Source organism: Gorilla gorilla, chromosome 18, assembly GCF_029281585.2.
Source record: "Gorilla gorilla gorilla isolate KB3781 chromosome 18, NHGRI_mGorGor1-v2.1_pri, whole genome shotgun sequence".
Classification (NCBI taxonomy): Eukaryota; Metazoa; Chordata; class Mammalia; order Primates; family Hominidae; genus Gorilla; species Gorilla gorilla.
The window spans coordinates 35961090-35986223 of record NC_073242.2 but is presented as its reverse complement, the minus strand read 5'-3'; the positions used below and the strand labels follow the sequence as shown (position 1 = coordinate 35986223).

The following is a 25134-nucleotide window of genomic DNA, read 5'->3' as shown; positions in this document are numbered from 1 at the left end:
GTCCTGGTCACCAGGCCCCTGTGTCCTGCCCACCTGCTTGGAGCTCCCCACCCATCACACATGATGCTGCCAAGCCCTCTGGGTATTGTGGGCAAAGACCTTAGGAGAGAAGCTGATGAACTTTGTTTCTTGAAATGCACAGATTCCTTGGACATCCCTGAGAGGTCAATCATGAAAGTCAACTTGGTTTTCTCCCCCTCATTTGGGTTCAGAATTTAAAGTCCACACACACAGGCAGTAAGATGATATAGATAAGGACACCATCACTCGGTTTCGGATGTTAAAATGTCTAGGTGGGTTAGGGGTGATTTGAGATCACACAACCTTGTGCCACAAAGAGGAATTCCCAGGCCAGAGGGAGACATTTTATTGCCATGTTATGATCTTATCATTGAGTTGAAAGGCAATCTTGTTTCATTTTGGATTCTTATGTTTATGTCTTATAAGGGCACTTTGAATTTCCAAGCAAATAATAATTTTGAATTAGCTTTTAATCATTGACTTCTAGCACAGCTATATGATCAGAAACATGCTGTGTGATTTGATTGCTCTCAAATATATTGAGATTTGCTGGAACAAAATGAGTCAGGTTAATTTTTGTAAATGTACCATGCATGCTTAAAATGAATGTATCTACATTTGTTCCTGAGATACAGGTTGATGGACGGATGGCTACATGGATGTGATGGAGATGGTTTACTATCGGGACCTTCCGCATCCTGCTGATGTTTTGTTGCTTAGGATATGAATGGCTGAGCGGAGGCTGTAAAACCTGGCACTCTGCTTGGGTATGAGGTTCTTCCTGCCATCCTGCCATCATTTACTTTTTATGTTTTGTCGCCAAAAGTGACCTTGAGGAACCCTGGGAGCTCAGGAAGGAAGGAGCGCCCAGAAGCAGGGACAGGGAGCTGGTTGGGGAGGACCAGAAATCAGGTTTGTGAAGGTTCCAGAGAGGACATGTCCTTGGGAGGAGAGTGGGAGACTGAGATGGGGGAGGGGTCATTGGAATGATGCGGGAGCTACTTGGCATTGTCCATTGTGAGGCACCACCGGGGTCATCAGGGATTGGTGGAGAGGGAGTATAAAGCCCCAGGGTTGCTAAGGGAGGGCCCAGACCGAAGAAGGTTTGGTGGATAGCAGAACCTTTGTCTCCCTCTAATTGCTCCTAAGCCTCACGCTCCCTTGCCCGCTCCCTTGCCCCGCGTGTCCTGTTGCTTCCCTGATCTTCTCCGTGACCTGTAGCTAAACCTTCCACCAGCGCTTGAGAACTTAATTTGAACCGGATCCTTTCCCAGACTCCTTTCTTCTTCTCCTCCTCCTCCTCCACCTCCTCCAGGTGCCCAACAGCCCCCTTCTCCTTTCCCTTCCCTTACTTCCCCCCTTCCCCTCCCCTTCCCCTCCCCCTCCCCTCCCCCTCCCCTCCCCCTCCCCAACTCAGATCCCGGCCCGGTCCCCGTCCCCTTCCCTCCCCCCTGCCCTAAGCCACCTCCACCTCTGTCCTGGCCGCCTCAGGGCGCCCTGAAAGGACCAGGACATGCGGGTGTGGTGGATGCTCTTTTGGCTCCTCTTTTTGCTCCTGCTGGAATTTATCAGCCATCAGTGCATCTCTGTGAGTAGACGCTGGACCCGTGGGGTTTCTTCCTTTTTACTGGGCTGTGTCACGCGGCATGAAATTACACAGCTCAGGCCTGTAATCCCAGCACTTTAGGGGGCCGAGGTGGGCAGATCACTTGAGTCCAGGAGTTGAAGACTAGCCAGGGCATCATAGCGAAACCCCATCTCTACAAAAAATTCCAAAAAAGATGAGTTGGGCCTGGTGGTGTGTACCTGTTATCCCAGTTACTGGAGAGGCTGAGGTGAGAGGATCGCTTGGGCCCAGGAGCTGGACGTTGCAGTGAGCCGAGATGGCCCCGCTGCACTCTTGTCTCTAAGAAACAAAACGGACCAAAACAAAGTGAAATGTCATTTGATTTGTGTCATCTGGTTTGATGACTTTTTTTTTTTTTTAAGACAGAGTCTCACTCTGTCGCCCAGGCTGGAGTGCAGTGGCAAGATCTCGGCTCACTGCAACCTCCGCTTCTGGGGTTCAAGCAATTGTCCTGCCTCAGCCTCCTGAGTAGCTCAGATTACAACGCCTGGCTAATTTTTGTATTTTTAGTAGACCACCACACCTGGCTAATTTTTGTATTTTTAGTAGAGACGGGGTTTCACCATGTTCGCCAGGATAGTCTCCATCTCTTGACCTCGTGATCCGCCTGCCTCAGCCTCCCAGTGCTGGGATTACAGGCGTGAACCACCGCGCCTGGCCAAAATATATAACCTTAAGTGTAAGTTTACTAACTTTGGAAAGTACATACACCAGCATAAACCAACCCCCTTTCAAGATCTACATTATTTTATTTATTTATTTATTTATTTTTTTGAGACAGTTTCTCCCTTGTTGCCCAGGCTGGAGTGCAATGGGGCAATATCAGCTCACCGCAACCTCTGCTTCCCAGGTTCGAGCGATTCTCCTGCCTCAGCCTCCCGAGTGGCTGGGATTACAGACATGTGCCACCACTCCCAGCTAATTTTGTATTTTTAGTAGAGATAGGGTTTCTCCATGTTGGTCAGGCTGGTTTTGAACTCCCGACCTCAGGTGATCCGCCCGCCTCGGCCTCCCAAAGCGTTGGGATTACAGGCGTGAACCACCGTGCCCAGCCAAGATCTACACTATTATGTCACCCCAGAAAGTGAACTCTCACTCTTCCCAGCCAGTCTCTTTCTTATCATAGGTTAGCTTGCTTATTCTGGAATTTCGTGTATACAGATGCATGCCATGCCATAGGTACTCTTTTGTGTCTGCTTTGTTCTGCTCAACACCATGTTTCTGAAATCATTACCACTGTTGTCTGGTTCTCTAACTCCATCATTTCCATTTCAGACTCAGCATATGCTGAGTTCAACCTGTTGAAGGGCTATCTCTGTTTAATTCACCATCTTGAAAGAAACATTGAAAATTGAGATGTTTTCAAGAATATATAGTTAAATCCTGAGGAATCCATGTAGAAATGTTATCACAAGCTGTCTGAACTTACTCAGGGGACGTCTTCGTCTTCACTCACATAAGAGTCTAATGGAATTAATATCAACAGTCTTAGAGAAATCCCACACTATTCATGCCATTTTCATGATCTCCACCTTGGTAATTTTTTTTTTTTTTTTTTTTTTTTGAGACAGAGTCTCGCTCTGTCACCCAGGCTGAAGTGCAGTGGTGCGATCTCGGCTCACTGCAACCTCTGCCTCCCGGGTTCAAGTGATTCTTCTGCCTCAGCCTCCCAAGTAGCTGGAACTATAGGTGCATGCCACCATGCCCTGCTAATTTTTTGTATTTTTAGTAGAGATGGGTTTCACCGTGTTAGCTAGGATGGTCTCAATCTCCTGATCTCATGGTCCACCCACCTCGGCTTCCCAAAGTGCTGGGATTGCAGGCGTGAGCCACCACGCCCGGCCCACCATGTTAATTTTTAAGCACTAAAATTTGATACTTATTTGTGAATGAAGTAATCTCTTCATTGTGTGTTTTTTTTTTTAACTTATGCTGAGCTTTAAATGACAAAGATTCCTATAATCCAAGAGAGAAGTATTATTTAGAGGGATTCTTTTACCATGTGATATATAATAAATGCATCCAATGGTATACATCAATTTAAAAAACAAGTAAATAACTTTAAAGAAAAGATAACTACTGGCCAGGTGCAGTGGCTCACACCTGTATTCCCAGCACTTTGGGAGGCCGAGGCAGGTGGATCATGAGGTCAGGAGTTGGAGACCAGCCTGGCCAAGATGGTGAAACCCTGTTTCTACTAAAAATACAAAAATTAGCCGAGCGTGGTGGCAGGCGCCTGTAATCCCAGTTACTCAGTAGCTGAGGCAGGAGAATCGCTTGAACCCGGGAGGCGGAGGTTGCGATGAGCTGAGATCATGCCACTGCAATCTAGCCTGGGTGACAGAGCAAAACTTTGTCTCAAAACAAAAAAGAAAAGAGAAGATAATTACTTTATACTTAGCTTGTCTTACCCATGAGTGACGGGCTGCATGTGGCCCAGGACAGTTTTGAATGCAGTTCAATACAAATTTGTAAACTTAAAACATTAGGAGATTTTGGCCAGGTACAGTGGCTCATGCCTGTAATCCCAGCACTTTGGGAGGCTGAGGTGGGCAGATTACCTGACGTCAGGAGTTCGAGACCACCCTGGCCAACATGGCAAAACCCCATCTCCACAGAAAATACAAAAATTTGCTGAGTGCACTGTCAGGCACCTGTACTCCCAGCTACTCAGGAGGCTGAGGCAGGAGAATCACTTGAACCTGAGAGGCAGAGGTTGCAGTGAGCCGAGAGCACACCACTGCACTCCAGCCTGGGTGACAGAGTGAGACCCCATCTCAAAAACAACAAACAAAAACAAAAATAAAAAAATGGCCGGGCAAGGTGGCTCACACCTGTAATCCCAGCACTTTGGGAGGCCGAGGCAGGCAGATCGCCTGTCAGGAGTTCAAGGCCAGACTGGCCAACATGGTGAAACCTCATCTCTACTAAAAATACAAAAATTAGTCGGGCATGGTGGCAGAGACCTGTAATCTCAGCTACTCGGGAGGCTGAGGGAGGAGAATGGCTTGAGCCCAGGAGCTGGAGGTTGCAGTGAGCCGAGATTGCACCACTGCACTCCAGCCTGGGTGACTGAGTGGAGCGGAACTCTGTCTCAAAAAAAAAAGAGGTTTTTTTTTAGATCATCAGCTATTGTTAGCGTTAGTGTATGTTATGTGTGGCTCAAGACAACTTTGCTTCTTTTAATATAGGCAGGGAAGTCAAAAGATTGGATATCCCTGCTTTATACCAAGAAAGACAACACAACACCCCACATTCGCAATGCTTAAAAACACTACCAGCCATCTGAAAAACATGTGACTTCTAACTTCTGTTCTTTTTTGTAGCAGTGGAATCCCACGGTGATATCTGAGGGATGTGGTTACCTTTTGGAGGAGGTTGACGGTTTCTAAGGATGATTCTTTCTGAGTGAAATATTGTCAGTGTCATTGACCTTTTCATTATTTCAACTATTATTATTCCAGGTTATCAATACTCTGGCTGACCATCATCATCGTGGGACTGACTTTGGTGGAAGTCCTTGGTTAGGTATCATTATTGAATTTCCGAGAAGTTATAAAGTTGTCATTATCCTCTGGACAGTTTCCCTTTGGGTGAGTATACTAACTTTCTGTAGAGGTATACTTGTAATCACAAATAAGAATAAATTATATAAAACAATTCACGTTTCTGGACTTCATTATGAATATGTGGTTTTACCCAAAAAATCAGGGAAATGATTTATTAGCATAAGAATTATGAAAATATCTGCCATTTACATTATGAAAATTAAATAGGTCAGTGTTTGTTTAATAGAATGTCAACAGAGCTTTTGGTCAAAAATAAGTTTTTTTAACCTTTGTGCTAGTTGTCACAAATGGAGTATGAGGTTTCGTCTCTTAAATAGGAAATTCTTTCTAAACTCTTCTGTTTTATAGTTCTATCGTATGGGTGGAAGGAAAGCTTCCAGTCTCCTCTCTGAAGATTCACTGCAGAAATGGGCTGACAACAGACAGCTTAACAGGAAAAGAAAAACATAGAACAGGCATAAACATGGGAACCAGCTGAAAAATGAGACTGCTAGAAGGGCTGGATGGTTGATGCTTAAAGAGCACCCTCTTCTGAGGGGAGAGGGAGATAGATGGAGATGTAGGCCATTTAGAGGGGCAGCAAATGATTTTTAGGGGAAATGAAAGAGCCCAAGGAACAAACAATTGGCCTGAGACAAAGTTCCTCTGAGGTCATAGGGACGAGGTGACAAACTGCCGGAAGGTGAAGGGCAGAACTGCACTGCGTCTCATGATGCAGAGAAAGCCCCAGAGAATCTCTTAGAACTGCCCTCCAAGAGAATCAATGAAAAGTGTGTCTGGGAAGGGTAATTTTGAATGAGATCATTCAAAGTGCATGTTCCCATTTGCAACTGGAGAGAGATCAGTATGTCAAAAGTCTGTACTTGGTAAGAATTTGGCTGCTAAGTTGTGCCATAATTTGTCTTTTGAGCCTTTTTTCCTTTGGGTAAGTTGAGCTCTACATTTTGTCTTGCCATTCATGACAGTAAAAATATGGTTGTCTGGGGGCTGAACCTCCTTCTGAACAATGATCCAAGATAAAAGTACTAATACCACAATGCTTTTTTATATTCAAGGGAAGAGGAAGTATGTTTCAGTTTTACCACCTAGATAATTACACGTCATTTGGCACTGCCTTTCAAGATATGTAGAAAACAGAAAATATATGAGTTATGAAGATATCTAGGCACATTTAACATTCTCTATGCCACTTAGTCCTGAACAGAGAATTTTCGGTATAAATTGGAGGAAGCTTTTTTTTTTTTTTTTTTTTTTTTTCTTTTCTCACCCCCAAGACGAGTCTCCCTCTGTTGCCCAGGCTGGAGTATAATGGTGTGACCTCGGCTCACTGCAACCTCCACCTCTTGGCTTCAAGCGATTCCCCTGCCTCAGCCTCTCAAGTAGCTGGGATTACAGGTGCCCACCACCATGCCCAGCTAATTTTTGTATTTTTAGTAGAGTCGGGGTTTTACCATGTTGGCCAGGCTAGTCTCAAAACCCGACCTCAAATGATCCACCCGCCTCAGCCTCCCAAAGTGCTGGGATTACAAGCGTGAGCCACCACGTGAGCCAGGGAAGTTTTTAAATTTACCACTTTTTAACAATTCCATTTAGGAAGGTTCAGTTGCGCTGTTGGACTTGGACAACTTCGCACCTCTCATCTTTGTCGTTGTCATCTAGTCATCTATACCATTACCTCCTAAGCAGGGACATCATGGGTGCCATGAAGCATTCATGCGTGATGGCATTTCTTTGCTTCTCATTTCTTCATGTGTTTGACATTTCTCCTAGCTCCAAACGGGGCCAGCCTACCTTTCCTATGAAATCTAGCAGTAGCTGTGGGATTGACGTGGTTGCTGTTTTCATCTTTTTAGATTACCCATTGCTTCTCTTGAAATCCTAGTACATGATTTTTTTTTAATCCTATGTGCAGAAATCAGGAAAAAACAAATTCTACAAAGAATTTGAAAGATATTATTTCAGGTCAGGTGTGGTGGCTCATGCCTGTAATCCCAGCACTTTGGGAGGCTGAGGCAGATGGATCACTTGAGGTCAGGAGTTCAAGACCAGATGTGCCAACATGGTGAAACCCCATCTCTACTAAAAAGACAAAAATTAGGCAGGCATGGTAGCAGGCACCTGTAATCCCAGCTACTTGGGAGGCCGAGGCACAAGAATCGCTTGAATCTGGGAGGTGGAGGTTGCCGTGAGCCAAGGTAGCTACGCCACTGCACTTCAGCATGGTTGAGAGTGACACTCCGTCTCAAGAAAAAAGTCATTTCAATGACTACCTCAGGAGATTCATAGGTATCTGACCCACATCTGAGATGGGATTTGCATTGCATTTTAGCTATGATGAGAATAAATATTTAGTATCTTCGAAGATTAAAAGCATACTGTGATAATATGGAAATCTTGGTGGGAATTCAGTCATTAGTGAGAATGTTTTGCGTTAAGTTCAAACCAGCCTCAATGAAGCTGATGTGAGGGAAGGGAAAGTGAACTCTGAGTAGAGCAGGGACAGAAGCAAGATGCTCCAGTGCAGATCAGGAAGGAGCAGGGGGTGAAATGTTACAAATTCTAGAACTCAGAGAGCTGAAGGTAATTACTTCCTTTTCAAGTTGTGAAACATGTTAACCTGTGGTAAAATACTTATAAGATGATAATTACCATCTAACCGTGTTGAAGTGTACAGTTCCGTTGTGTGAAGTATATTCATGTCTTTTTTTTTTTTTTTTTTTTTTTTTGAGACAGAGTCTCACTCTGTCACCAGGCTGGAGTGCAGTGGTGGGATCTTGGCTCACTGCAACCTCTGCCTCCTGAGTTCAAGCAGTTCTTCTGCCTCAGCCTCCCAAGTAGCTGGGACTACAGGCGTGCATCACCATGCTCAGCTAATTTTTGTATTTTTAGTAGAGACGGGGTTTCACCATGTTGCCCAGGATGGTCTCCATCTCTTGACCTTGTGATTCACCCGCCTCAGCCTCCCAAAGTGCTGGGATTACAGGCGTGAGCTACCGCACCTGGCCTGTTTTTTTTTTTTTTTTTTTTTGAGACAGAGTTTCAATTTTGTTGCCCAGGTTGGAGTGCAGTGGCACAATCTCAGCTCACCACAACCTTTTCCTGCTGGGTTCAAGTGATTCTCCTGCCTCAGCCTCCCGACTAGCTGGGATTACAGGCATGCACCACCATGCCTGGCTAATTTTGTATTTTTAGCAGAGACAGCGTTTCTCCATGTTGGTGAGGCTGGTCTCAAACTCCCGACCTCAGGTGATCCGCCTGCCTCGGCCTCCCAAAGTGCTGGGATTACAGGAGTGAGCCACCGTGCCAGCCTCATGTCATTCTTGTGTGTGTGTGTGTGTGTGTGTGTGTGACAGAGTCTCATTCTGTCGCTCAGGCTGGAGTGCAGTGGTGTGATCTCGGCTCACTGCAACCTCCGCCTCCCAGCTTCAAACGGTTCTCTGCCTCAGCCTCCCGAGTAGCTCGGATTACAGGCGCCCGCTGCCGTGCCCGGCTAATTTTTGTATTTTTAGTAGAGACGGGGTTTCACCATCTTGGCCAGGCTGGTCTTGAACTCCTGACCCCGTGATCCACCTGCCTCGGCCTCCCAAAGTACTGGGATTATACGCATGAGCCACCGTGCCCAGCCGTCATTCTTATATTATTATTTCCTAGTTGTCTTTCCTGAGGACTATCTTCCAGTCTGAAAATGGACATGTTGGATCCACAGATGTACAGCAGAGAGCCTGGAGGTCCAACCGCCGTAGACAGGAAGGTATGGCTCTGTTGGAGTCCCCATAGTGTGGAAATGAGTTTGCCCTGGAAAGGGAAAGAACAGCTTCTTGCCCTCAGGTTTCTCACCTTCTCCTCTCCTCACTCTCACCAAGGGCTGAGGTCCATTTGTATGCACACAAAGAAAAGAGTTTCTTCCTTTCCAGGAAATAAAATTGGCCGGAAAGACGTCATTACTCTATGGAGACATGTGAAAACAAAAGTTATGCCTAAAATCCGTAAGATGAAGGTGACAACGAAAATCAACCATCATGACAAAATCAGTGGAAAGAGGAAGACCGCCAAAAAACAGTAAGATGTGCCTTGACACAAATACTGTTGTATGAACCATGTGTCAATCAAAGTAGACAACTGTAAAGCCCTTGAGAATATTTTCTACAATATTTGTGGCAAATTCAGTGGGTTCGAAATTGAGTTTGTCCTTTCTGCTTCATTAGTTTAAGCTGTATAATTCCTTTCCCTTCCTACATTCTTGTTTGTCATTTTTTCGGGGGAAGAGGAGTTGCTAGTACTGGCATTGGTTTTCCTTTCTCTCTCTCTTTTTTTTTTTTTTTTTTTCCTGAGATGGAGCTTTGCTGTTGTTGCCCAGGCTGTAGTGCAATGGCACAATCTCAGCTCACTGCCTTTTGGGTTCAAGCGATTCTCCTGCCTCAGCCTCCCAAGTAGCTGGGATTACAGGTGCCCACCACCACGCCCAGGTAATTTTTGTATTTTTACTAGAGATGGGGTTTCACCATGTTGTCCAGGCTGGTCTCGAACTTCTGACCTCAGGTAATCCACCTGCCTCAGCCTCCCAAAGTGCTGGGATTAGAGGCGTGAGCCACCACAGCCAGCCTTTTTTTTTTTTTTAATTTTGAGATAGAGTCTCGCTCTGTCACCCAGGCTGGAGTGCTATGGTGCAATCTTGGCTCACTGCAACCTCTGCCTCCCAGTTTGAAGCAATTCTGCCTCAGCTTCCCGAGTAGCTTGGATTACAGGTGTGTGCCACCACATTTGGCCTTTTTTTTTTTTTTTTTTTTTGAGACAGAGTCTCACTCTGTCACCCAGGCTAGAGTGCAGTGGCATGATCTTGGCTTGCTGCAACCTCCACCTCCCAGGTTCAAGCGATTCTTATCCCTCAGCCTCTTGAGTAGCTGGGACTACAGGCATATGCCACCATGCCCAGATAATTTTTGTATTTTTAGTAGAGGCGGGGTTTCACCATATTGGCCAAGCTGGTCTAGAACTCCTGACATCATGATCCGCACACCTCGGCCTCCCAATGTGCTGGGATTACAGGCATGAGCCACCATGCCCAGCCCAATTTTTGTAATTTTAGTAGAGACAGGAGTTCACCATGTTGGCCAGGCTAGTCTTGAACTCCTGACCTCAGGTGATCTGCCTACCTCAGCCTCCCAGTGTGAGCCACCACACCCAGACTGGATTGTTGAATTCAATGCTTGGGTCACCTCCAGATTCATTTTCACAGTCTTTCATGTTTTGGTCATATTACATTGTGTTTTGCTGCCATATGACTGATCTTTTTTTGTTAAATGTGAGATACTTGTTAAAAAATATTTAGCAATGAATTGAGGCCTAGTAGCATGTTATCTTGCTGCAGAAGAGATGGGAGTCTACTTCTGGGGGATGGTCAGGGGTCCTCCATACAGGCTGCAATTGAGGTCGCCGGTGCAGGCTCAGTCCCTACAAAGGCCAGGGTATTTCCTGTCCACCTCTATTCTGATGCATGACTCTTCTGGGTCTCAACCAGAGCCAGTGGACTTCAGTATGGGTCGCTTTCATTGGCAGACCCTCAATCCACTTGTTTTCCTTCTAATCCCACGCATGTGTGCAAAAGCTGCTGTGCTTCTTTGCATCTCAGTAGTTCCTTCTGGAATTCAGCAATGAAACTCAGGGAAATGGGTTCCAAATGCGAGGCTGACTTTCATCCTGGGTTTCCTTCTTCTCCATCTTCACCTCATGTCTGTTTACTGCCATGTTAGCAATTTGATGTATTCAATCATGGGTTTTATATTCTGTTTGGTGTCCCCCATTGTTCTCATCGGAGATCAGAAGCTTCAGATGCACTTACGTCAACTCAAGAGTACAATGCTTCCTTAGCTTCCCTCCAGAGTCAGGTTTTATGTTTCTAGTTCCCAAGTGCACAGCAGGAGTAGTGATGTCCTCACTGGCTTCTCATTTGCATTAAACTGTGAGCTTCTTTAGCGTGGGGACAGGACCCTGCTCCCATTGCATTCTCAGAACCTCACCACACACTCGTTGTTTGAGGCCACTCCAGACAGCATGTGCTGAAGGATGCCCTGTGGTCAGAAACAAGTTCATTAACTTTCTCTTTGAAGTGTTTTCGTCCCTGTTTCCTAGCGTTCTGGGAATTTTACACAACCTTCCTATAAAACCAAGTATCAGGTGAGATCCTTAGGATCAGGACCATGAATCAAGTGGTGTGAGGGCAACACAGCAAACTTACCCTTTTTAGGCCGTTTCCTTTTTCTGCCCTCAATCTCTGTGAACTGAACCTTGTTAAAGTCAGTCAACACCAGGGTGGATGGTTTGCCGTTGTCGCCTATTTTCAGGACATAACACCCTGACTTAGGAGCCATTCCAATCATTTGTAATTCAATAGATGCGCCCAGCCTTCAGATTGCCTTTTCTCTCAACCAGGATCTTTAAAGTCGATGACAAGAGTTCCAGTCCTGAATCATGGCAAAGTGCAGTAGTGAACTGCGGGGTTAATGACACCATATTCTGGAAGGATCTCTCTTTGGCTGATGGTCTCAGTTCCGGCATCAGCCTCTGACTGAGAATCAGGTCTCACACAGGAGGAGTCAGATGAGGAGCAATTCTCTGCTTCCGATGGAGTTAGTTGTGATGAATTGGTGAGGTCTGGTTTTTCACACTGAACTAAAATGAGCTTTCGCTGTGTCAAGCACAAGACTGACCCCAGAAACACACATAGTGCACCTCATAGAAGCTTTTAATAGTCTTTATATTTACTAAAGAATAGGACTAACTATGGAACTATGAAGATGAGCTGGAAATGACAGGTGACTTGCCAGCAGGCCAGAGTGTGACTTTTTTTTGTCCCTCAATGGGAGGTGTCAATTCTCCCTTTGGTTGTGAGAATCAGTTGGTTCATTTGTGGAAAGGTTGCAGGGGGGATCTTTGAATCACAGCCTTCAGATGCCAGAAGGGCAGAGGGAATCCCACACGGGCTGGTGGATCATGTGTGTGCATTTCTCTCCCTTCTAATCTGAGGAAACTAAGCATGAAAGAATGTGAGCATGCAGAAAAGGAGAGGTAGGTATCAGAGGCAGAGGAAAATGGGAAATTGGATATGAAAGAAATACACACCTACAAGTGAGTTCAGAAACTGAACCCCACCCTCCTGGGAAACGCCCATTGGAGTGTTGTTTTTAACCTTTGTACAATGTTTAGACCCAGTAAATGCAGAAATAGAAACAAATGGTCAGAAGACATATCGTGAGAGAGAGAGAGAGAGTTCACAAAACAGAAAACAAAGTACCTTAATATTTACCAGTGACCAAAAGATGTGAAGTAGCAAAACGTCTCCTGACCCCATTGCCAGCTAGACTGTGTGGAAACTCGGTTCATACCAGCCATTCTAGGGGTGGGGTGAGTTGTTGTCATCCTTAGGAAAGTGTGTTGTTGTAGGATCAACCACATCCTTCAAAAGGACTATGCCTGTTTATAAGCCCAGCTGTTTCTGCCCTGTGAAACACGGTAAGGATATTAATACAAAGACAATACAGCTTTATGATAAAAGATGCTCAATGAAGGATGAATTAGGGATATACTGAGAATGGGGAAGGAAACTATCATCTCAGAAGTCAGCAGGCAGTAAGCAAGAGGAGGAATCAATATAGCAACAGTTTGGATCAGACTGTACAGTTTTTTTGTTTTTGTTTTTGTTTTTGTTTTTCTGAGATGGAGTCTCACTGTGTCACCCAGGCCGGAGTGCAATGACGTGATCTTGGCTCACTGCAACCTCCGCCTCCCAGGTTCAAGTGATTCCCCTGCCTCAGCCTCCCGAGTAGCTGGGATTACAGGTGCCTGCCACCACGCCTGGCTAATTTTTTGTATTTTTAGTAGAGAAGGGGTTTCACCATATTAGCCACAATGGTCTCAATCTCCTGACCTCATGATCCATCCGCCTCGCCCTCCCAGAGTGCTGGGATTACAGGCGTCAGCCACCGTGACCGGCTCAGACTGTACTCTTATAGCCATCTGAAATACGTTTTCTAGGTATAGATAGATTGTGTAAGGGTACAGTTGTGAGGATAAGAGAAACATGGCAGATTATTTAAAATCATCCTGAAAGTGGTGCTTTATCTGATGAAAGTGATTGTAATCCATAGGAAAATGTTTCAACGTGCGCAAGAGTTGCGGCGGCGGGCAGAGGACTACCACAAACGCAAAGTAAGGAGCTTCCTCCCCGCAGTTGCAGGATAGTTCAGTGCTGATGCAGATGATGCCACGGCCCTTAGACTCTCTCAACATTCAATTTCTCATGTGTTGGCTTTTTCAGATCCCCCCTTCTGCAAGAAAGCCTCTTTGCAACTGGGTAAGTTTGCTTGTTTTCCTTGCTTTTGGACATAGTCTGCCAGGTCAGGACATGGATACATTTTTCTCCCTACAGCTCTGTGCTCAAGCCCTGCAGAAGGAGATGGCAGAGAGAAAGGCTGCCTACAAGCATCACAGTCCCATCCCTGTTGGTAACCATGTTGTGCAAAAACACTTTCATCCCCACCCAGTGGGGCCCCTGATCTAATATTCTAAGTGTCAGAGGTCCCATATTTGTAATAGCAAATGGGCCCTGACTGTAAATTAGTGAAGAGTGAATGTAACTTATTACCCACAGGGACAATTCCAAATGAAGGCCTTAAATGATGCTCAGCTAAGCTGGTTCTTGTGTGGCCTCTGTACCTTCAAAAGCTGCCGAGTCCTATGATTACACGTGATGGGACTTGTATACTTGAAGTGAAACACAGTTTTAAAACTTGCTTTGTTTAGAATTCCCACCTCATTTTTCCATGGACAAAAGTATTCTTCATGTCCTAGTGCACTTACAATTTGGTATTACCTGGGAGTGAAAAGAAATATTATAGCCATGCCTAACTGACTTCTTGAGATAAGATTGTTCTGTCAGAAAACCCTCTCCCAGTTCCCCTGCAGCTCTTCAGGAATCCACATCTCTCCAGAGCTCTTTGTTCTCATGGGTGGCACCTCCAGAGTGAAGAAGATCCTTTGTCAAGAAGGGAAACAGAGGGGAAATGAGAGGGTCCTGCAGGCAGAGCTGGAATCAACTTCCACTCTGCCTCTTGCAAGCTGTGTGACCCTGGGCACAATTTCTCCTTCCTCTGGAAACCTCTGTTCTCTTAGATTTGGAGCAGGGTGGTCACACTGACCTTGCAGAGTTCTGAGAATCAGAGACAGAACATAAAAGGCCTGGAAAACATTCTCCAAAAAGAAGCTGCAACATGTGTGGACAATGGGCTTTTCATGCCTCTCTTACTGTCTCTTACTGTCTGTTGACCTGGTGCAAGAAACATGCTCTGGTGATGGCTGTGAGGGAGGAATGAGGATAGACATAGACACTCCTGTGTCTCAAACATGCTTCTTTATTACTCTGTTATGACTCTGTCTTCCCTGGGGCAGGACCCCAGCCTGCCTACATTTGCAGACAGACACAGTGGCATGTGGAGACAACAGTGTGTCCCAATGACTTTTCTTTACCCCCCAGCTGTCGGCAGTACTCAGTGGAAGGGTGATATTATGACACTGATACTGCTATTTTGAAACCCGGAGGATGGAAAGGTGCAAAAATCTATCACCAGCAACAGAAGGTGCAGACTGTGTTGGTGGCGGTAATTTTGTCCATCAAACGGATATGTGTGAAAACATTCCCTCCTTTGTCCCTACAGGTCAGAATGGCGGCAGCGGAGCATCGTCATTCTTCAGGATTGCCCCACTGGCCCTACCTCACAGCTGAAACTTTAAAAAACAGGATGGGCCACCAGCCACCTCCTCCAACTCAACAACATTCTATAACTGATAACTCCCTGAGCCTCAAGACACGTGCCGAATGTCTGGTCTATCCCCTTCCACCCTCAGCGGATGATAATCTCACGACGCCTCCCGAGTGTTTCCTCACTCCTCTTCCACCCTCAGCTCCACCCTCAGCGGATGATAATCTCAAGACACCTCCCTTAGCTACTCAGGAGGCTGAGGCAGAAAAACCACCCAAACCCGAGAGACAGAGGGCCGCTGACGTGGAACCACCACCGAAACCCGAGAGGCGGAGGGTCGCTGACGTGCAACCATCACGGAAACCCGAGAGGCGGAGGGCCGCTGACGTGCAACCATCACGGAAACCCGAGAGGCGGAGGACCACTGACGTGCAACCATCACGGAAACCCGAGAGGCGGAGGGCCGCAGTGGATAAGACACCTGCCGAGTTTCTGGTCTATCCCCTTCCACCCTCAGCGGATGATAATCTCGAAACGCCTCTCGAGTGTCTCCTCGCTCCTCTTCCACCCTCACGTCTATCCCCGGCTCCACCCTCAGCGGATAAGACACCTGCCGAGTTTCTGGTCTATCCCCTTCCACCCTCAGCGGATGATAATCTCGAAATGCCTCTCGAGTGTCTCCTCACTCCACTTCCACCCTCACCTCCACCCTCAGCTCCACCCTCAGCGGATGATAATCTCAAGACACCTCCCTTAGCTACTCAGGAGGCTGAGGCAGAAAAACCACCCAAACCCGAGAGAGAGAGGGCCGCTGACGTGGAACCACCACCGAAACCCGAGAGGCGGAGGGCCGCTGACGTGCAACCATCACGGAAACCCGAGAGGCGGAGGGCCGCTGACGTGCAACCATCACGGAAACCCGAGAGGCGGAGGACCACTGACGTGCAACCATCACGGAAACCCGAGAGGCGGAGGGCCGCAGTGGATAAGACACCTGCCGAGTTTCTGGTCTATCCCCTTCCACCCTCAGCGGATGATAATCTCGAAACGCCTCTCGAGTGTCTCCTCGCTCCTCTTCCACCCTCACGTCTATCCCCGGCTCCACCCTCAGCGGATGATAAGACACCTGCCGAGTTTCTGGTCTATCCCCTTCCACCCTCAGCGGATGATAATCTCGAAATGCCTCTCGAGTGTCTCCTCACTCCACTTCCACCCTCACCTCCACCCTCAGCTCCACCCTCAGCGGATGATAATCTCAAGACACCTCCCTTAGCTACTCAGGAGGCTGAGGCAGAAAAACCACCCAAACCCGAGAGAGAGAGGGCCGCTGACGTGGAACCACCACCGAAACCCGAGAGGCGGAGGGCCGCTGACGTGCAACCATCACGGAAACCCGAGAGGCGGAGGGCCGCTGACGTGCAACCATCACGGAAACCCGAGAGGCGGAGGACCACTGACGTGCAACCATCACGGAAACCCGAGAGGCGGAGGGCCGCAGTGGATAAGACACCTGCCGAGTTTCTGGTCTATCCCCTTCCACCCTCAGCGGATGATAATCTCGAAACGCCTCTCGAGTGTCTCCTCGCTCCTCTTCCACCCTCACGTCTATCCCCGGCTCCACCCTCAGCGGATGATAAGACACCTGCCGAGTTTCTGGTCTATCCCCTTCCACCCTCAGCGGATGATAATCTCGAAACGCCTCTCGAGTGTCTCCTCACTCCTCTTCCACCCTCACCTCCACCCTCAGCTCCACCCTCAGCGGATGATAATCTCAAGACACCTCCCTTAGCTACTCAGGAGGCTGAGGCAGAAAAACCACCCAAACCCGAGAGAGAGAGGGCCGCAGACGTGGAACCACCACCGAAACCCGAGAGGCGGAGGGCCGCTGACGTGCAACCATCACGGAAACCCGAGAGGCGGAGGGCCGCTGACGTGCAACCATCATGGAAACCCGAGAGGCGGAGGACCACTGACGTGCAACCATCACGGAAACCCGAGAGGCGGAGGGCCGCAGTGGATAAGACACCTGCCGAGTTTCTGGTCTATCCACTTCCACCCTCAGCGGATGATAATCTCGAAACGCCTCTCGAGTGTCTCCTCGCTCCTCTTCCACCCTCACGTCTATCCCCGGCTCCACCCTCAGCGGATGATAAGACACCTGCCGAGTTTCTGGTCTATCCCCTTCCACCCTCAGCGGATGATAATCTCGAAATGCCTCTCGAGTGTCTCCTCACTCCACTTCCACCCTCACCTCCACCCTCAGCTCCACCCTCAGCGGATGATAATCTCAAGACACCTCCCTTAGCTACTCAGGAGGCTGAGGCAGAAAAACCACCCAAACCCGAGAGAGAGAGGGCCGCTGACGTGGAACCACCACCGAAACCCGAGAGGCGGAGGGCCGCTGACGTGCAACCATCACGGAAACCCGAGAGGCGGAGGGCCGCTGACGTGCAACCATCACGGAAACCCGAGAGGCGGAGGACCACTGACGTGCAACCATCACGGAAACCCGAGAGGCGGAGGGCCGCAGTGGATAAGACACCTGCCGAGTTTCTGGTCTATCCCCTTCCACCCTCAGCGGATGATAATCTCGAAACGCCTCTCGAGTGTCTCCTCGCTCCTCTTCCACCCTCACGTCTATCCCCGGCTCCACCCTCAGCGGATGATAAGACACCTGCCGAGTTTCTGGTCTATCCCCTTCCACCCTCAGCGGATGATAATCTCGAAACGCCTCTCGAGTGTCTCCTCACTCCTCTTCCACCCTCACCTCCACCCTCAGCTCCACCCTCAGCGGATGATAATCTCAAGACACCTCCCTTAGCTACTCAGGAGGCTGAGGCAGAAAAACCACCCAAACCCGAGAGAGAGAGGGCCGCAGACGTGGAACCACCACCGAAACCCGAGAGGCGGAGGGCCGCTGACGTGCAACCATCACGGAAACCCGAGAGGCGGAGGGCCGCTGACGTGCAACCATCATGGAAACCCGAGAGGCGGAGGACCACTGACGTGCAACCATCACGGAAACCCGAGAGGCGGAGGGCCGCAGTGGATAAGACACCTGCCGAGTTTCTGGTCTATCCACTTCCACCCTCAGCGGATGATAATCTCGAAACGCCTCTCGAGTGTCTCCTCGCTCCTCTTCCACCCTCACGTCTATCCCCAGCTCCACCCTCAGCGGATGATAAGACACCTGCCGAGTTTCTGGTCTATCCCCTTCCACCCTCAGCGGATGATAATCTCGAAACGCCTCTCGAGTGTCTCCTCACTCCTCTTCCACCCTCACCTCCACCCTCAGCTCCACCCTCAGCGGATGATAATCTCAAGACACCTCCCTTAGCTACTCAGGAGGCTGAGGCAGAAAAACCACCCAAACCCGAGAGACAGAGGGCCGCTGACGTGGAACCACCACCGAAACCCGAGAGGCGGAGGGCCGCTGACGTGCAACCATCACGGAAACCCGAGAGGCGGAGGGCCGCTGACGTGCAACCATCATGGAAACCCGAGAGGCGGAGGACCACTGACGTGCAACCATCACGGAAACCCGAGAGGCGGAGGGCCGCAGTGGATAAGACACCTGCCGAGTTTCTGGTCTATCCACTTCCACCCTCAGCGGATGATAATCTCGAAACGCCTCTCGAGTGTCTCCTCGCTCCTCTTCCACCCTCACGTCTATCCCCAGCTCCACCCTCAGCGGATGATAAGACACCTGCCGAGTTTCTGGTCTATCCCCTTCCACCCTCAGCGGATGATAATCTCGAAACGCCTCTCGAGTGTCTCCTCACTCCTCTTCCACCCTCACCTCCACCCTCAGCTCCACCCTCAGCGGATGATAATCTCAAGACACCTCCCTTAGCTACTCAGGAGGCTGAGGCAGAAAAACCACCCAAACCCGAGAGAGAGAGGGCCGCTGACGTGGAACCACCACCGAAACCCGAGAGGCGGAGGGCCGCTGACGTGCAACCATCACGGAAACCCGAGAGGCGGAGGGCCGCTGACGTGCAACCATCACGGAAACCCGAGAGGCGGAGGACCACTGACGTGCAACCATCACGGAAACCCGAGAGGCGGAGGGCCGCAGTGGATAAGACACCTGCCGAGTTTCTGGTCTATCCCCTTCCACCCTCAGCGGATGATAATCTCGAAACGCCTCTCGAGTGTCTCCTCACTCCTCTTCCACCCTCACCTCCATCCTCAGCTCCACCCTCAGCGGATGATAATCTCAAGACACCTCCCTTAGCTACTCAGGAGGCTGAGGCAGGAAAACCACCCAAACCCGAGAGAGAGAGGGCCGCTGACGTGGAACCACCACCGAAACCCGAGAGGCGGAGGGCCGCTGACGTGCAACCAGCACTGAAACCCGAGAGGCGGAGGGCCGCTGACGTGCAACCATCACGGAAACCCGAGAGGCGGAGGGCCGCAGTGGATAAGACACCTGCCGAGTTTCTGGTCTATCCTCTTCCACCCTCAGCGGATGATAATCTCAAAATGCCTCTCGAGTGTCTCCTTACTCCTCTTCCACCCTCACCTCCATCCTCAGCTCCACCCTCAGCGGATGATAATCTCAAGACACCTCCCTTAGCTACTCAGGAGGCTGAGGCAGAAAAACCACCGAAACCCGAGAGGCGGAGGGCCACTGACGTGGAACCACCACTGAAACCCGAGACGCGAAGCGCCGCTGACGCGCAGCCATCACGGAAACCCGAGAGGCGGAGGGCCGCTGACCTGGAATCACCACCGAAACCCGAGAGGCGGAGCGCCGCTGACGCGCAGCCGTCGCTGAAACCCGAGAGGCGGAGCGCCGCTGACGTGCAGCCGTCGCCGAAACCTGAGAGGCGGAGGGCCGCTGACCTGGAATCACCACCGAAACCCGAGAGGCGGAGGGCCGCTGACCTGGAATCACCACCGAAACCTGAGAGGCGGAGGGCCGCTGACACGCAACCATCACCGAAACCCGAGAGGCGGAGGGCCGCTGACCTGGAATCACCACCGAGACCCGAGAGGCGGAGCGCCGCTGACCTGGAATCACCACCGAAACCTGAGAGGCGGAGGGCCGCTGACGTGCAACCATCACTGAAACCCGAGAGGCGGAGCGTCGCTGACGCGCAGCCGTCGCCGAAACCTGAGAGGCGGAGGGCCACTGACCTGGAATCACCACCGAAACTCGAGAGGCGGAGCGCCGCTGACGCGCAGCCGTCGCCGAAACCTGAGAGGCGGAGGGCCACTGACCTGGAATCACCACCGAAACTCGAGAGGCGGAGCGCCGCTGATGCGCAGCCGTCGCCGAAACCTGACAGGCGGAGGGCCACTGACGTGGAATCACCACCGAAACTCGAGAGGCGGAGCGCCGCTGACGCGCAACCATCACCGAAACCCGAGAGGCAGAGCGCCGCTGATGCGCAGCCGTCGCCGAAACCTGAGAGGCGGAGGGCCGCTGACCTGGAATCACCACCGAAACCCGAGAGGCGGAGGGCCGCTGACCTGGAATCAGCACCGAAACCCGAGAGGCGGAGGGCCGCTGACGCGCAACCATCACCGAAACCTGAGAGGCGGAGGGCCGCTGACGCGCAACCATCACCGAAACCCGAGAGGCGGAGCGCCGCTGACGCGCAGCCATCACCGAAACCTGAGAGGCGGAGGGCCGCTGACGCGCAGCCATCACCGAAACCCGAGAGGCGGAGCGCCGCTGACGCGCAGCCATCACCGAAACCCGAGAGGCGGAGGGCCGCTGACGCGCAGCCGTCGCCGAAACCCGAGAGGCGGAGCGCCGCTGACGCGGAACCATCATCACCCGAACCCAAGAGGCGGAGGGTCGCTGACGAACCGCCATGCAAACCCCCACGCAAACCCAAGAGGCGGAGGGCCGCTGACAGGGAACGGCCACGCAAACCCCCACGCAAACCCAAGAGGTGGAGCGCCGCTGAGGCGCAGCCGTCGCCGAAACCTGAGAGGCGGAGCGCCACTGACGCGGAACCTCCACGCAAGCTCAAGAGGCGGAGGGCCGCTGACCGGAAACCATCATCACCCGAACCCAAGAGGCGGAGGGTCGCTGACGTGGAACCGCCACACAAACCCAAGAGGCGCAGGGTCGCTGACGTGAGACGGCCACGCAAACCCCCACGCAAACCCAAGAGGTGGAGCGCCGCTAAGGCGCAGCCGTCGCCGAAACCCGAGGGGCGGAGCGCCGCTGAGGCGCAGCCGTCGCCGAAACCCGAGGGGCGGAGCGCCGCTGACGCGCAGCCGTCGCCGAAACCCGAGGGGCGGAGCGCCGCTGACGCGCAGCCGTCGCCGAAACCCGAGGGGCGGAGCGCCGCTGACGCGCAGCCGTCGCCGAAACCCGAGGGGCGGAGCGCCGCTGACGCGCAGCCGTCGCCGAAACCCGAGGGGCGGAGCGCCGCTGACGCGCAGCCGTCGCCGAAACCCGAGGGGCGGAGCGCCGCTGACTCGCAGCCGTCGCCGAAACCCGAGAGGCGGAGCGCCGCTGACCTGGAATCACCACCGCAACCCGAGAGGCGGAGCACCGCTGACGCGCAAGCATCACCGAAATCCGAGAGGCGGAGCGCCGCTGAGGCGCAGCCGTCGCCGAAACCCGAGAGGCGGAGCGCCGCTGACACGCAGCCATCACCGAAACCTGAGAGGCGGAGCGTCGCTGACCTGGAATCACCACCGAAACCCGAGAGGCGGAGCGCCGCTGACCTGGAATCACCACCGAAACCCGAGAGGCGGAGCGCCGCTGAGGCGCAGCCGTCGCCGAAACCCGAGAGGCGGAGCGCCGCTGACACGCAGCCATCACCGAAACCCGAGAGGCGGAGCGTCGCTGACACGCAGCCATCACCGAAACCTGAGAGGCGGAGCGCCGCTGACACGCAGCCATCACCGAAACCTGAGAGGCGGAGCGCCGCTGACCTGGAATCACCACCGAAACCCGAGAGGCGGAGCGCCGCTGAGGCGCAGCCGTCGCCGAAACCCGAGAGGCGGAGCGCCGCTGACACGCAGCCATCACCGAAACCCGAGAGGCGGAGCGTCGCTGACACGCAGCCATCACCGAAACCTGAGAGGCGGAGCGTCGCTGACACGCAGCCATCACCGAAACCCGAGAGGCGGAGCGTCGCTGACCTGGAATCACCACCGAAACCCGAGAGGCGGAGCGCCGCTGAGGCGCAGCCGTCACCGAAACCCGAGAGGCGGAGCGCCGCTGACCCGCAGCCATCACCGAAACCTGAGAGGCGGAGCGTCGCTGACACGCAGCCATCACCGAAACCTGAGAGGCGGAGCGTCGCTGACCTGGAATCACCACCGAAACCCGAGAGGCGGAGCGCCGCTGACCTGGAATCACCACCGAAACCCGAGAGGCGGAGCGCCGCTGAGGCGCAGCCGTCGCCGAAACCCGAGAGGCGGAGCGCCGCTGACACGCAGCCATCATCGAAACCCGAGAGGCGGAGCGTCGCTGACACGCAGCCATCACCGAAACCCGAGAGGCGGAGCGCCGCTGACACGCAGCCATCACCGAAACCTGAGAGGCGGAGCGTCGCTGACACGCAGCCATCACCGAAACCTGAGAGGCGGAGCGTCGCTGACACGCAGCCATCACCGAAACCCGAGAGGCGGAGCGTCGCTGACCTGGAATCACCACCGAAACCCGAGAGGCGGAGCGCCGCTGAGGCGCAGCCGTCGCCGAAACCCGAGAGGCGGAGCGCCGCTGACACGCAGCCATCACCGAAACCTGAGAGGCGGAGCGTCGCTGACACGCAGCCATCACCGAAACCTGAGAGGCGGAGCGTCGCTGACCTGGAATCACCACCGAAACCCGAGAGGCGGAGCGCCGCTGAGGCGCAGCTGTCGCCGAAACCCGAGAGGCGGAGCGCCGCTGACTCGCAGCCGTCGCCGAAACCCAAGAGGCGGAGCGCCGCTGACACGCAGCCATCATCGAAACCCGAGAGGCGGAGCGCCGCTGACGCGCAGCTGTTGCCGAAACCCGAGAGGCAGAGCGCCGCTGATGCGCAGCCGTCGCCGAAACCCGAGAGGCAGAGCGCCGCTGCTGACACGCAGCCGTCGCCGAAACCCGAGAGGCGGAGCGCCGCTGACGCGCAGCCGTCGCCGAAACCCGAGAGGCGGAGTGCCGCTGAACTGGAATCACCACCGGAACCCGAGAGGCGGAGCGCCGCTGACGCGCAGCCGTCGCCGAAACCCGAGAGGCGGAGCGCCGCTGACGCGCAGCCGTCGCCGAAACCCGAGAGGCGGAGCGCCGCTGATGCGCAGCCGTCGCCGAAACCCGAGAGGCGGAGCGCCGCTGACGCGGAACCGCCTCGCAAACGCAAGAGGCGGAGGGCAGCGGACATTGAACTATCATCACCCGAACCCAAGAGGCGGAGGATCGGTGACGTGGAACGGCCACGCAAACCCAAGAGGCCGAGGGCCGCCGACGTGGAACCATCATTACCCGAACCCAAGAGGCGGAGGGTCGGTGACGTGGAACTGCCACGCAAACGCAAGAGGCCGCAGGCCGCCGACGTGGAACCATCATTACCCGAACCCAAGAGGCGGAGGTTGAATTAGGTGAGAACAGGCCATTGCACTCAAGCCTGAGCAATAAGAATAAAACTGAGTAGAACAAAATAAAAAAATCAAAAAACAAAACAAAACCCACACTCCAAAAACAAAGAATAAATAAATAATATAAAAATAAAATAAATACTGCAGTCCTTATGTTATTGCTTTGTTTCGATATCTGGTATGATTGCTTGAGGGACCTGAGGTTTTTAATCATGGGGGTTGTTTTAATCTTTAGAAGTGGTTGGTTATGTAAAATATTATTATTATTATTTTTTGAGACGATTTTGCTGTGTCACCCAGGCTGGAGTGCAGTGGCTTGATCACAGCTCACTGCAGCCTCAACCTCCTGGGCTTCAAGCAATCCTCCTGCCTCAGCCTCCCAAGTAGCTGGGATCACAGATGTGTGTCACCACGCCTGGCCAATGTTAAAAAATCCTTTAACTTTTGTGTAGAGATGCACTCCTGGACTCAAGCGATCCTCCTACTTGTCCCGACCACCAGCCCCTTTCTGATAAACACTTACACTGTTTATTATCTGATGCCATTTCTATCTTCTTCCTTGTCGTCCAGACATCAAATAATTAGCTTTCTTCAGGGTTTTCTTTTTCAAGTGCTCAGTGTTAAAGATCACTCACATTAGGGCCAGACACCACGGCTCATGCCTGTAATCCCAGCACTTTGGGAGGCCGAGGCGGGCAGAGCACTTGAGGTGGGGAGTTTGAGACCAGCCCGGCCAACTTGGTGAAACCCCACCTCTACTGAAAAAAATACAAAAATTAGCTGGGCGTGATGGTGCATGCCTGTAGTCCTAGCCACTTGGGAGGCTGAGGCATGAGAATCGCTTGAACCCAGGAGGCAGAGGTTGTAGTGAGCCAAGATCACATCAGCACACTCTAGCCTGGGTGACAGAGCCAGACTCTGACTCAAAAAATAAATAAAATAAATATCACTTACATTAGCTATACCCAAGGGGTGGTCTATAGAGACTTGGAAGCAGTGGTTATTGCAACAGGGGCACGGAAGTCATCTGGCTATGCCAGGGTGCCCAGGGGATACTCGGGGTGGGTGGCATGGTGCTGCTGGGGACTCACCGCACAGGACGCTCTGGTTGACGCACTGCCAGGAGTAGCACTCTGTCTTGGGGCTGCAGCCGGCCTCCTCAGCTCGAGTGTAACAACAGTCGTGGCCATGGCAGCACCTGCGGATGTCACATGGGCAGGACAGCTGGTGGGTGGAGCTCTCTCTTGGCCCTCCTCTTGCCAGGACCATGGGTGACTGAAGACCCCCAGGGAGGCACAGCATCCTCTTAATCTAAGTTTTTTTTTTTTGTTTTTTTTTGAGAGACAGGGACTTTCTCTGTCGCCCAGGCTGGACTGCAGAGGCACAATCATAGCTCACGGCAGCCTTGAACTCCTGGGCTCAAGCGATCCTCCCACTTCAGTGTCCCAAGTAGCTGAGACTACAGGCACACGCCAGCATGCCCGGCTGGTTTTTTAATTTGTATTTCCTTTGAGACAGCGTATCTCTCTGTCGCTCAGGCTGGAGTGCAATGGCTCAATCAGCTCACTTTAGCCTTGAACTCCCGGGCTCAAGTGATACTGCCACCTCAACC

The 25134-nt window shown here is 51.9% G+C and overlaps 1 protein-coding gene across 4 annotated transcripts; it reads left to right on the top strand.

Moving 5' to 3' along the window:
- The first annotated feature begins 1434 nt into the window (after window positions 1-1434).
- On the top strand, window positions 1435-23675 carry LOC115932744 (titin-like). Of its 4 annotated transcripts, none has more exons than XM_055365900.2 (7): window positions 1435-1609; window positions 5113-5241; window positions 8869-8968; window positions 9132-9276; window positions 13362-13422; window positions 13532-13567; window positions 14928-23675. In XM_055365900.2, the coding sequence occupies exons 1-7, from the start codon at window positions 1535-1537 to the stop codon at window positions 23523-23525; spliced, it is 9144 nt and encodes a 3047-aa protein (XP_055221875.1). In that variant the 5' UTR covers window positions 1435-1534; the 3' UTR covers window positions 23526-23675. The 4 variants fall into 4 exon arrangements, with proteins under 4 accessions (XP_055221875.1, XP_063555729.1, XP_055221877.1 ...); XM_063699659.1 differs by having other exon boundaries at window positions 9081-9276; XM_055365902.2 differs by lacking the exons at window positions 1435-1609; window positions 5113-5241; window positions 8869-8968; window positions 9132-9276 and adding an exon at window positions 9286-12726.
- The last annotated feature ends 1459 nt before the right edge of the window (window positions 23676-25134 follow it).

Coding starts and splice junctions, on each gene's coding strand:
- LOC115932744 (XM_063699659.1), top strand. CDS start 1,535: ATGCGGGTGTGGTGGATGCTCTTTTGGCTCCTCTTTTTGCTCCTGCTG. Junction 1,610..5,112: donor TCAGCCATCAGTGCATCTCT/GTGAGTAGACGC, acceptor TTATTATTCCAG/GTTATCAATACTCTGGCTGA. Junction 9,277..13,361: donor AGGAAGACCGCCAAAAAACA/GTAAGATGTGCC, acceptor TGTAATCCATAG/GAAAATGTTTCAACGTGCGC.